Here is a 12,500-nt window from a genome sequence, read left to right as displayed (position 1 = left end):
CGTTCCCTCCGTATTCTGAGAATTTGACAGTAATGATCTGAGTGTGCACCAGATGCCTTTGCTTTTAATTTCACCTTGTATATATATATATATATATTTATTTCCTCAGAATCCGTAGAGTGCATGAATACAGATAGATCGATCAATTCCATCCCATATTGTACCATGATTTGTTCTTATAGTTTGTAATGCATTACATTAAAACTCATTATGTTAAGTGATTACGTTAACACCCATTACGTTAAAACTCATTTTGTTAACATCCAGTATGATACCATCCATTAGTTCTAAGTTATATATGAATTTGTTATTGTATAGAATCAGTCCAGAACCACCTGCCTGTTCAGCCTATAGCATAGTAGTGTATGTCGAGACGACATACGTAACATGACCGAGCTGTCAGCATAGTTGCTGATCCTCCTTTACATGTTGATCCCCTTAAGCCAGCAGATAGTGGAGCCAACAAGACTAGAAAACACACTTGACCTTATCTTCACAAATAATGAGGACCTGATAAGAGACATAAGAATATCAAAAACAACTAATTCCGATCACAATCTAATCGAAGTCCAGACGTACATGCATAGGGGTCCTGAACAGCAGAATGCATGTACCTGTGAAGGTGTCTTCACAAAATACAATTTCAACAACAAGAACATCAACTGGGACCAGGTAAACCATGTCCTAAACGAAACATGTTGGGAAGATGTCTTAAATGACATGGATCCAAACCAGTGCCTTGAAAGGATCAACTTCCTGGTAGCCGAAGCATGTTCTAGGCATATTCCCCTAAGAAAGAAGAAGAGCAGGAATAAACTGGAGAGAAAAAGACGCTCCCTCTACAGAAGACGACGAAGAGTCACTGAGCTCCTCAGGAGTGCTAGAATATCTGATACACGAAAGGAGGCACTGACCAGGGAAGTGGAAACTATCGAACTTAAGCTAAATGACTCTTACAGGAACCAGGAGAGGCAGGAGGAGCTTAAAGCTATTAGTGAAATTGAAAGAAATTCAAAATATTTCTTTTCATATGCCAAAAACAAGGCAAATACCACATCTAGTATCGGGCCCTTACTCAGACAGGATGGGACTTACACAGATGACAACAAGGAAATGAGTGAAATATTGAAATCCCAGTACGACTCTGTGTTTAGTGAACCACTAATCGGTCTGAGGATCGACGACCCAAATGATTTCTTCATGAATGAGCCTCAAAACTCCATAAATGTATGCCAGATTTCCGACATTACCCTAACTCCGATAGATTTCGAAAAAACCATTGACAACATGCCTATGCACTCAGCCCCGGGCCCAGACTCATGGAACTCTGTTTTCATTAAGAACTGCAAGAAACCCCTCTCGCGTGCCCTAAGTACACTATGGAGGAGGAGCTTGGACATGGGTGAAATTCAACAGTCACTTAAAACAACGGATATAGCCCCACTCCATAAAGGTGGCAGCAAAGCATTAGCTAAGAACTATAGACCAATAGCTCTGACGTCCCACATCATAAAAATCTTTGAAAGAGTGCTAAGAAGCAGGATTGCAAATCACCTGGATTCCCAAAATCTGCACAATCCAGGGCAACATGGGTTCAGGGCAGGTCGCTCCTGCCTCTCACAACTACTGGATCACTATGACATGGCCTTGGATGCACTGGAAGAAAATCAGAATGCAGATGTAATATACACAGACTTTGCAAAAGCATTTGACAAATGCGATCATGGCGTAATAGCCCATAAAATACGTGCTAAAGGAATAACTGGGAAAGTGGGGAGATGGATCTTCAACTTCCTAACAAATCGAACACAAAGAGTAGTGGTCAACAGAGTTAAATCGGAGGCTGCCATAGTGAAGAGCTCTGTTCCACAAGGCACAGTACTCGCCCCCATCTTATTCCTTATCCTCATATCAGACATAAACAGAGATATACACCACAGCACCGTATCATCCTTTGCGGATGATACTAGGATCTGCATGAGGCTGTCATCTGCTGAGGACGCGGTTAACCTCCAAGAAGATATAAACAAAGTTTTCCAGTGGGCAACGGTAAACAATATGATGTTCAATGAGGACAAATTCCAACTACTCCGTTATGGAAAACTGGAGGAGATAATAACTAGAACAGAGTATACTACTGACTCCGGCCATACAATAGAGCGGAAAAATAATGTAAGGGACCTGGGAGTAGTAATGTCTGAGGATCTCACTTTCAAGGATCACAACAGTGCCACGATCGCACGTGCAAAGAAAATGATAGGATGGATAATGGGAACTTTCAAAATGAGAGATGCCAAGCCCATGATGATCCTTTTCAAGTCACTTGTTCTCTCTAGGCTGGAATACTGCTGTACATTAACATCTCCATTCAAAGCAGGTGAAATTGCAGATCTAGAGAGTGTACAGAGATCCTTTACTGCACGTATAAGTTCTGTCAAGCACCTTAACTACTGGGAACGCTTGGAAGCACTTGACTTGTACTCGTTGGAACGCAGGAGGGAGATATATATCATAATATACACTTGGAAAATCTTGGAAGGAATGGTCCCAAATCTGCACACAGAAATCACTCGCTACGAAAGTAAAAGACTGGGCAGGCGATGCAAAATGCCCCCAATAAAAAGTAGGGGCGCCATTGGTACACTAAGGGAAAACACCATAAGTGTCCAGGGCCCAAAACTGTTCAACAGCCTCCCATCAAGCATTAGGGGAATTGCCAATAAACCCCTGGCTGCCTTCAAGAGAGAGCTGGAAAGATACCTAAAATCAGTGCCGGATCCGCCGGGCTGTGGCTCGTACGTCGGACTGCGTGCGGCCAGCAGTAACAGCCTAGTTGATCAGGCTCTGATCCATCGGGAGGCCTGGTCATGGACCGGGCCGCGGGGGCGTTGATCCCCGGAATAACCTCCAGGTATATATCAGAAACCTTCCCTATGAGGATAGACTAAGGGCCCTGAATCTGCACTCTCTAGAAAGACGTAGAATTAGGGGGGATATGATTGAGGTGTATAAATGGAAGACAGGAATAAATAAAGGGGATGTAAATAGTGTGCTGAAAATATCTAGCCTAGACAGGACTCGCAGCAATGGTTTTAAGTTAGAAAAATTCAGATTCAGGAAGGATATAGGAAAGTACTGGTTTGGTAATAGAGTTGTGGATGAGTGGAACAAACTCCCAAGTACAGTCCTAGAGGCCAGAACGTTGTGTAGCTTTAAAAATAGGTTGGATAAATACATGAGTGGATGTGGGTGGGTGTGAGTTGGACCTGATAGCTTGTGCTACCAGGTCGGTTGCCGTGTTCCTCCCTTAAGTCAATGTGACCTGACCTAACTAGGTTGGGTGCATTGGCTTAAGCCGGTAGGAGACTAGGACCTGCCTCGCATGGGCCAGTAGGCCTGCTGCAGTGTTCCTTCGTTCTTATGTGTTGTACGCATAGATTAGATGAGCATTGTAGTACCATCCATGTGTTTATATAGAAGATCCCTTAGGCCTGTGACTGTATGACGTCACAGGATGCAGCGAGCGAGTGAGACGAGCTACCTCGGCCTCAGTCGACGCATAGGCATAGAAGGCAGAACACGACAGTCTACCTTCAACCCTCTTATCTCCTTACCGAACCCCACACGACATGTGTGTGTGTGTGTGTGTGTGTGTGTGTGTGTGTGTGTGTGTGTGTGTGTGTGTGTGTGTGTGTGTGTGTGTGTGTGTGTGTGTGTGTGTATGTGTATATGTGTGTGTATATGTGTGTGTGTTCAGTGTACAGTGTTCCTCCATTCTTATGTTGTTATGACATTCCTCAGGTCACGTGCGTCACACCTCACTCTCCGCCTATATATAATGTGCAAGAAAGGTATAAAATACCGACAATATGAAAGTTAAGACACATGTGCAACATCTGGATATCTTTATTGTAGTAGACGTTTCGCCATCCAGTGGCTTTATCAATACAGATTCTAGGACATAATAGGAAGACAGTAGAACTATATACAAAAGATGATGTAATCAGTCCCTCGGCCTTGGAGTTAGTGTTCACAGCATCGTGGTGGAGGAGAATCTGGAGCAAAGACAAGAAGACTGGCGGTTTATATAGGCGTCAGTGGATAGGGACGGGCAGCAGACGAGGGCAAAGTCACTGGTAGGCGGGATTCCCCAGTGGAAGTAGGTCCTTCCCAAAGAGATGGGTTAGTTGCAACAGCCGTGAAGGTCTTGTAGATGTCCTCTGAACCAAGATTCCATGATGTTGCAGTGTCTGACAAGTTGTGCAAGAAAGGTATAAAATACCGACAATATGAAAGTTAAGACACATGTGCAACATCTGGATATCTGGATATTGGTTCAGATGACATCTACAAGACCTTCACGGCTGCTGCAACTAACCCATCTCTTTGGGAAGGACCTACTTCCACTGGAGAATCCCGCCTACCAGTGACTTTGCCCTCGTCTGCTGCCCGTCCCTATCCACTGACGCCTATATAAACCGCCAGTCTTCTTGTCTTTGCTCCAGATTCTCCTCCACCACGATGCTGTGAACACTAACTCCAAGGCCGAGGGACTGATTACATCATCTTTTGTATATAGTTCTACTGTCTTCCTATTATGTCCTAGAATCTGTATTGATAAAGCCACTGGATGGCGAAACGTCTACTACAATAAAGATATCCAGATGTTGCACATGTGTCTTAACTTTCATATATATAATGTCTTCCTACCTCTGTATGTTAGAAGTGATCAAGGTCCCAGGATCGAAACGTTTTCTAATAAATATGTTATAGTGTTTGCTTACGTGTCTTTCTAAACCAACTTGTCGGTATTTATTACCAAGGTTTATACCATATGTGTGTGTGTATGTGTGTGTATGTGTGTGTATGTGTATGTGTATGTGTGTGTGTGTGTGTGTGTGTGTGTGTGTGTGTGTGTGTGTGTGTGTGTGTGTGTGTGTTGGGGAGGGTGAGCCAATGTGAGACAAGTTGGACATCGTCCCAGGATAAAAGGGAATCGACCCGGGAGCTAGATAATGACATCTCTCCTCTCAGTCACCACCGCCTCTCTCACACACCCCACCCACAGCTCTCACATTACACTCCTGTGGTAGTTTGCTTGCTCTCTCTCTCTCTCTCTCTCCCTTCAGGACAAGAAGTCAGGTCAATTTCTACACGCATCTTTATTTGTGCTCCGTTCTCTTTTCCTCAGTGGAGAAAATGATCTCTTTAAAGCCTGAACTACTCACCAAGGGATGACAGACACAGTGAATCAGCGTATACAACCCTGTCTGGCACTACCTGGTCTGGGACCGACAGAGGGGGCGGTGATTCCCCCTTCCCCGGAAATCGACTCCAGGAAACCCACCAGTGATGCTCACGAAGAATTGAACGTTGTCTGGTTACGTTCAAGGCCACCTTGTCAGTTGCATCGCGGACGTTGTTTTAAATCTGCTTATTTGTTGATAAATATACGTTTGTATACCATAATATAAACCAGCTTCAGCTCGCCTAACCCAGCTTAACCTTATCTAACCTAAAATAAATAACATTTGTTGACTTACAAGCAACGTTAAAGAAAAGTGAAGCTGGAAGAGAAAATTAACGATAAGTGGAAATTATAAATAATACAGTGTACTCCAATACGTATGTTCTGTACTAACCTCTTACGCATCCTATCACACCCATTTAAAGGTGATAGGTATATACATATACGCTTTCACACACTGCTGAAGTTATGCGAGTAAGCCAAGCTGAAGCTGATACCGGGAAAAGCATGTCAAATATGGTGTGTGAGGGAAAAGTTTATTAAATAGAAGTGGAAGACTGAATGAGTGGTTGAGGTAGTACCTGGAGTCTACCTGGAGGTTATTCCGGGGATCAATGCCCCCGCGACCCGGTCCACGACCAGGCCTCCCGGTGAATCAGGGCCTGATCAACCAGGCTGTTACTGCTGGCCGCACGCAGTCCAACGTACGAGCCACAGCCCGGCTGATCCGGCACTGACTTTAGGTATCTGTCCAGCTCTCTCTTGAAGGCAGCCAGGGGTTTATTGGCAATTACCCTAATGCTTGATGGGAGGCTGTTGAACAGTCTTGGGCCCCGGACACTTATGGTGTTTTCCTTTAGTGTACCAATGGCGCCCCTACTTTTTATTTGGGGCATTTTGCATCGCCTGCCCAGTCTTTTATTTTCGTAGGGAGTGATTTCTGTGTGCAGATTCGGGACCATTCCTTCCAGGATTTTCCAAGTGTAGATTATGATATATCTCTCCCTCCTGCGTTCCAACGAGTACAAGTCAAGTGCTTCCAAGCGTTCCCAGTAGTTAAGGTGCTTGACAGAACTTATACGTGCAGTAAAGGATCTCTGTACACTCTCTAGATCTGCAATTTGACCTGCTTTGAACGATAGTACAACTGTTCAGAAAGGGGTATGTGAGCAGTTACCTTTACCTTCCCCCCTTCTCCACCTGGTAGGAGTCAATAAGGGACCCTTGCTGAGGGAGGAGGTCATTTGCCTTCTTGCTCTCATCAAGTCTGTAAGTATTCAACTCTACTCTTGATTAGTTGTTTCATATTTAGTTTTTTTTTTATTAATTTAATAGAGAAAAGAGTTATACTCTTGTTAGGATTTTTAACTTTTGTCCGGACTTGGTCATATTTACATTTACAATGTAATATTTAGTCATTACCATATCTTTTAAAGGCTTTTCAGCCTATCAAGTGAATGACTGTCTAGTTCGTAATTTCCTTTTTTCTTCTCAGCCTTGCTACATGTATGGTTCTAGTCACCGGACAGATGCTAGACGAGAAGAGCAGCAAGATCTGATAATAAGTCAAACTTTATTTCGTCATCTTGGAAACTGTTTTTTCGACGATCTCGTCAAAGGCCTCTTCTTGGGAACTGCTTTTCCTATACCACCAAAACAAAACTGTTTCAATAACCTCCTAGAACTGAGGAACTTGGCCTATTCCTTATACCTCTGTTGGTGATTTCCAGTTTTCTACCCCGTACCTGCAGCCAACTCTGTTGGCTGAGCTGCTAGATGCGCACCATAACATTATAACCACCTCACTACATCTCTAGCGTCCCATTACACTCCAGCTGTCCCTATGCGCCTTCCCATACTGACGGTGGACTCGGAAAAACACCTATATATGGCTTCATTTGATTTAGCAAAATTTTCAATCATTTGCTTCAGTTAGGGCGAATTCATGTTAATTTTTTTTTACGGTATTTGCTTGTATTCAATATATTTTTTTTTCTCCATGAGGGTCTTCTTTCAAAAGCTTTGAGGGTCTGAAGGGCCTTTACACCTTCACAAGTTAGGAAGGAAGGTGAAAAGCAGGGCTGCCGTGAACACAAAATAAGCATTATATCAACATCCGTGGTCCCAGACTATAACATCTCATCAAAAGATATCAAACTGCCAGAACAGATCTAAAGTCTTCCAGAGGAAGACTTTACACCTGTACCTCCAGAGTGCCAGATTAACCAGGCTGTGATGTACGAAGGCCAGCGAGCCGCCAGCAAGAACCTGGTTGACAAGGGAAGCACTAAACAAGCCTAGTACAGGGCCGGGCTGCGTAAGTAGAACTGATGAAACCCGGGATTACGAGTATGATACCCCCAGGCCCACTCCTTGACGCGGTATTAACGAGCTGCCTCTGTAAACAAGCCTCCAGCACCCAGATTACCTCCAAGTTTTGCCATAAGTCAGCCTTCATTCCTAGAGTCAACCGCAAGTGCCAGTAAACACAGGCAACTTAATTAACCCCAAGATATCTGAAGTAATTAAAAAAGGTTCTTGGTAATCCACTTTGATCTTCGCGTATTAATATACAATCTGTCTACATGTTAGGCAGCTGCTGGGGATCACCGCCCCCGCCGCCAGGTCAGTGTTCGCTGCACGCAAGTCAACCTAATGCATCACAGCCATGGTTGATCAGGAATACATTGCGAAACCCTGTCACGATCTTCTTCGATGACAGTTAAGTCTGTTAGCAAGCCTCTTTATATCTGAAGGCAGACTAGTGAAAAGCCTCGCACTCTTTACTTAGTGTTACGCCACACTTCCTCAGAGGCAAAAAAAAAAAAAATATTTCCTCACTCACTGGTCCGTAAGTTGGACTACGTGCAGTCAGCCGTAACAGCCTCGTTGATCAAGCCCTGATCCACCAGGAGGCCTGGTCATGGACCGGGCCGCGGGGGTGTTGATCCCCGGAATACCCTCCAGGTAGGTAGACTCGTTTACCCTACGCTGAGGCAGAAAGTTCTCACTGAGAGTAAATCTCTCTCCCCCAGTCGCCCCGCGGGGAAAGCAGTTGCAAAGGAGGACAAAAGAGGCGCCAGCCACTCTCGGGGCTCCTCCCTCCACCCATCGTGGGTCCTACAGAACAGAGCACTTTGTCCAAGATAATCAGTATATGTATAACACAACGACACTCTGGAAGGCAGGGCTTATCAAATATCACGTCAGCGTATACGGCATGCTCACCCAGACCACTGAGTCCAGCAGTGGTCGCTGTTACCATGACCCGCCATAGGGCCATCACCTACCCAAATTCACACATTAGATACACTGTGCGGAAAGATACGTTTCGCCACGAATGGCTTCTTCAGTCCTCATGAAACCACATGTTGGGAAACTTTTCCTAAAGAGTCCTGAATTGTACAAGTCCTTTTTTTTCCCCACATCTTGTCGGTATCACCGTACCATTTTAGGATGGTCAACATATGAGATAAATTAGAGGGTTAAAGCAAACTCTATACACAGTATCAAGAGTACCTTTGGTCTCAACTCTGCGAGTACTGCTGACGGAGCGGACTTAACACGTGGCTGGGTTGTAAAGGTGACCTGTTGTAGTGAGGCTTTCCACTCAGACCAGTGTGTCCAGCACGGGGAAGCCAGAGTGGCGGCTGCTGCTGCCTCGCCCCCACCAGTAACACTGGCTACCTAATCTTCACGTGCTCTTGGACACACCGTCCTGGCCTCTGGCATAAATTAATGTAACGCAGCTTTGCCTTTCCCAACTTTTCCAGCCTGCAAATGGTTGTTGTAGGCTGGCGCATGCACTATTAGGCATTACACAAATAACCTGCACATAGGAGAAACCTTATGCAGACGTTTCGGTCCGCTTTGGCCCACTGACTACTCACACTGTTAGGCATATATCTCCACTGCTGTATATTATGTATGTGGGAGTCTTTATATATTATGTAATCCAAATTTCTCTTCATTCCCCGCCACTCTCTCCTATGTACCCCTCTGTGATTACAGATATATCTTCATACAAACTCCATTTCTCCTGCGTATGAGATAGACCAACCTAAGAGATGGTAATTCGCAAGTAAAATTAACCCCAGCTTTACTGGATAGACACCTTTGAAGCTTCCGTAGCTAATGAACCTTTAATGGCCCAAGGCCGGGGCTTTGGGAGTAGACAAACTCTGAACTCGTCAAAGGTATACTTGCCAGATTCCAACAGTGTATGTAACACATCCTGCATGGTGGAATATGGGAGGGGAACAGCTAGCTTTCATTCCCACTGTGTAACTATCATTTAGCATAGGACAGCAACACAGTGTTGATGTAGGCAATGTTGATAGTGAAAAAGGAACAGTCTTGCCCGCCGCAGCGCCGACACCTGCATACACCACTATGAAATTTATTACCTTGACCAATAAACCAACCCCAGTGCATAGATACGTGTCCTTACCTGTCCTTGGGCGGCTCCATGTCCACCTCAAAGGTCTCAAAGGTGTTGACATTCTTGAAGTTGAGTTCTTCCTTGGGCAGGTTAGTGTTCTCCCACGACGGTGTTAGACGTACAGGCTCTACACCTCCCAGGAAGAGCTCCTTCTCCCCCGCTCCTTCACCTGACAAACACAACGTGAAACCAATGTCAGTAAATAACATTGCTTGGTTTATATGGTTTAAATTATTTTCATTATTATAACATGAAGTGTAAGTCATTCAGCTCAAAGACTGATGGAGGCTGCATCTCCCATCTCGCAATCGTGAGATAGAAACTCTACTCTCACAGCCAGGTTTTCCTGTATAAGTAATTAGGTTACATACGTAACGACTACACGAGGGCCATTAAGGTTGCACTATCAACTGGAAAGGGTCCTTCAACCCCAAAAATAAGTCTGTGACTTTCTTGGGTTATCGTATGTTTACACGCACACACACACAAGCGCATGTGTTTTTTTAGGCACTTGTAAAATCTGAGTAGACTTAGTATTATTGATATATAGAAGGGTGAGGGGCAGTTAGGCGAGGAAGATTATTTCTGGACACACACAAATGCACACATACACAAGCACACATAGGCACAAGGTTTCACACCTTCCGAAAACTGACCTGACACATCCTCTCTCCTTATTTCCCTCCCCCCTCTCTCAATTCCATACACACACACACACACACACACACACACACACACACACACACACACACAGTGAAGAGGCGGGGCCAGGAGCTCGGACTCGACCCCCGCAACCTCAACTAGGTGAGTACACACACACACAAGTAAACTGTCCCTTCCCCTCACGGTCTCCTCCCCCTCAAGGATTCCCCCCAACCCCTACTCTGGCCCACCACACCGTACACCCCTCCAGCCCCACAGGCATTCCCCTTCACCCCCCTTCCCCCTTTTCACCTACCTACCACTCTCTAAGTAAGTTTATTCAGGTATACACAAATACAGTTACATAGAATTATCATACATAGCAGCATATGTGTAGAGAACCTGGGATAACCCAAAAAAGTCAGAGTGACTTATTTCCATTGGGGTCCTATGTACTTCTCTCTACCCCTCTCTCTACCTCTCTCGACTCCTGCAACCAAAATTAGGTGAGGACACTGCGCGCGCGCACGCACACACACACACACACACACACACACACACACACACACAGGAGCTAAGACTCGACCCCTGCAACCACAAATAGGTGAGTACACACACACACACACACACACACACACACACACACACACACACACACACACACACACACACACACACACACACACACACACACACACACACACATCACAGTAACAAGGGGACACAGTTGGAAGTTGAAGACACAGATGAATCACAGGGATGCTAGGAAGTATTTCTTCAGCCACAGAGTAGTCAGTAAGTGGAATAGTTTGGGAAGCGATGTAGTGGAGGCAGGATCCATACATAGCTTTAAGCAGAGGTATGATAAAGCTCACGGCTCAGGGAGAGTGACCTAGTAGCGATCAGTGAAGAGGCGGGGCCAGGAGCTCGGACTCGACCCCCGCAACCTCAACTAGGTGAGTACAACTAGGTGAGTACACACACACACACACACACATTACAACACCTAACCCATAAAAAATGGTGTTTCAGAAGGGAAGTCGAAGGCTCAAGGGATCAGAGGAAAATAGTTCTGGTAAGGGAGAATGAATGGAAGAGCAATGTAAAAGGATGGAATCTTTTACAGAGACAGGATGTTCCAGAGATGAGAGACAGCAACAAGGGGTCACAGTTGGAAGTTGAGAACTCAGATGAATCACGGAGATGTTAGGAAGTATTTCTTCAGCCACAGAGTTGTCAGGAAGTGGAATATTCTGGGAAGTGATGTAGTGGAGGCAGGATCCATACATAGCTTTAAGAAGAGGTATGATAAAGCTCATGGAGCAGAAAGAGTGACCTAGTAGAGACCAGTGAAGGCGGAACCCGGAGCTATGAATCGACCCCAGCAACCACAATTAGGTGAGGACACACACAGTCTCTCTCTCTCTCTCTCTCTCATATATATATATATATATATATATATATATATATATATATATATATATATATATATATATATATATATATATATATATATATATATATATATATATATATATATATATATATATATATGTCGTGCCGAATATGTAAAACTGGTCAATTAGCAAGAACTCATTCAAAATTAAGTCCCTTCTAAAATTTTCTCTTATACGTTTAAAGATATATTTTTTTCAATAATGTTGATGTAAAAATTTATAATTTTGCACCAAAAGGAACTTAGAAAACTTACCTAACCTTATTATAACAAGAACAATTTATTTTAGCCTAACCCAACTAAATATATTTTTTTGTTTTGTTTACAATAATTTAATACTAAACAAACACAGTGAAATATAAACCATACCCCCGGCCGGGATTGAACCCGCGGTCATAGTCTCAAAACTCCAGACCGTCGCGTTAGCCACTGGACCAGCTAGCCACAATAAGATTCATCCAACTAGGTATATTTCTACACCATAGGAAAGTTAGCACAGGCACCTCTGTGACCACAAATGCATTACGTGTCATTATGATTTCGTGAGTCACAGTGAAATATATTTTTTTCGTTAGGTTCAGAATGATTTTGGCGAAATTATTGCATACACAAATTTTTGCTTTTCCTATATGGCAAGATTAGCGTTGCTATTTAAGCCAAGATCGCAAGTTCTGCCTTTTTCGGCACGATATATATATATAAATATATATATA

At 44.1% G+C, this 12,500-nt stretch overlaps 1 protein-coding gene across 2 annotated transcripts in view; it reads right to left on the bottom strand.

The window, feature by feature from the left end:
- Ent2 (Equilibrative nucleoside transporter 2) overlaps positions 1 to 12,500 on the bottom strand; it is a 949,180-nt gene that overhangs the window by 153,220 nt on the left and 783,460 nt on the right. For both annotated transcript variants that reach the window (XM_053794012.2, XM_053794013.2), the window contains one exon: positions 9,699 to 9,858. In XM_053794012.2, the coding sequence (XP_053649987.2) occupies positions 9,699 to 9,858 (160 nt within the window). The remainder of the gene's footprint in view (positions 1 to 9,698; positions 9,859 to 12,500) is intronic.

This window comes from Cherax quadricarinatus, chromosome 56, assembly GCF_038502225.1.
Source record: "Cherax quadricarinatus isolate ZL_2023a chromosome 56, ASM3850222v1, whole genome shotgun sequence".
Taxonomy (NCBI): domain Eukaryota; kingdom Metazoa; phylum Arthropoda; class Malacostraca; order Decapoda; family Parastacidae; genus Cherax; species Cherax quadricarinatus.
Note: the sequence above shows the minus strand (reverse complement) of the source record. Positions and strands in the feature narration are given on the sequence as shown.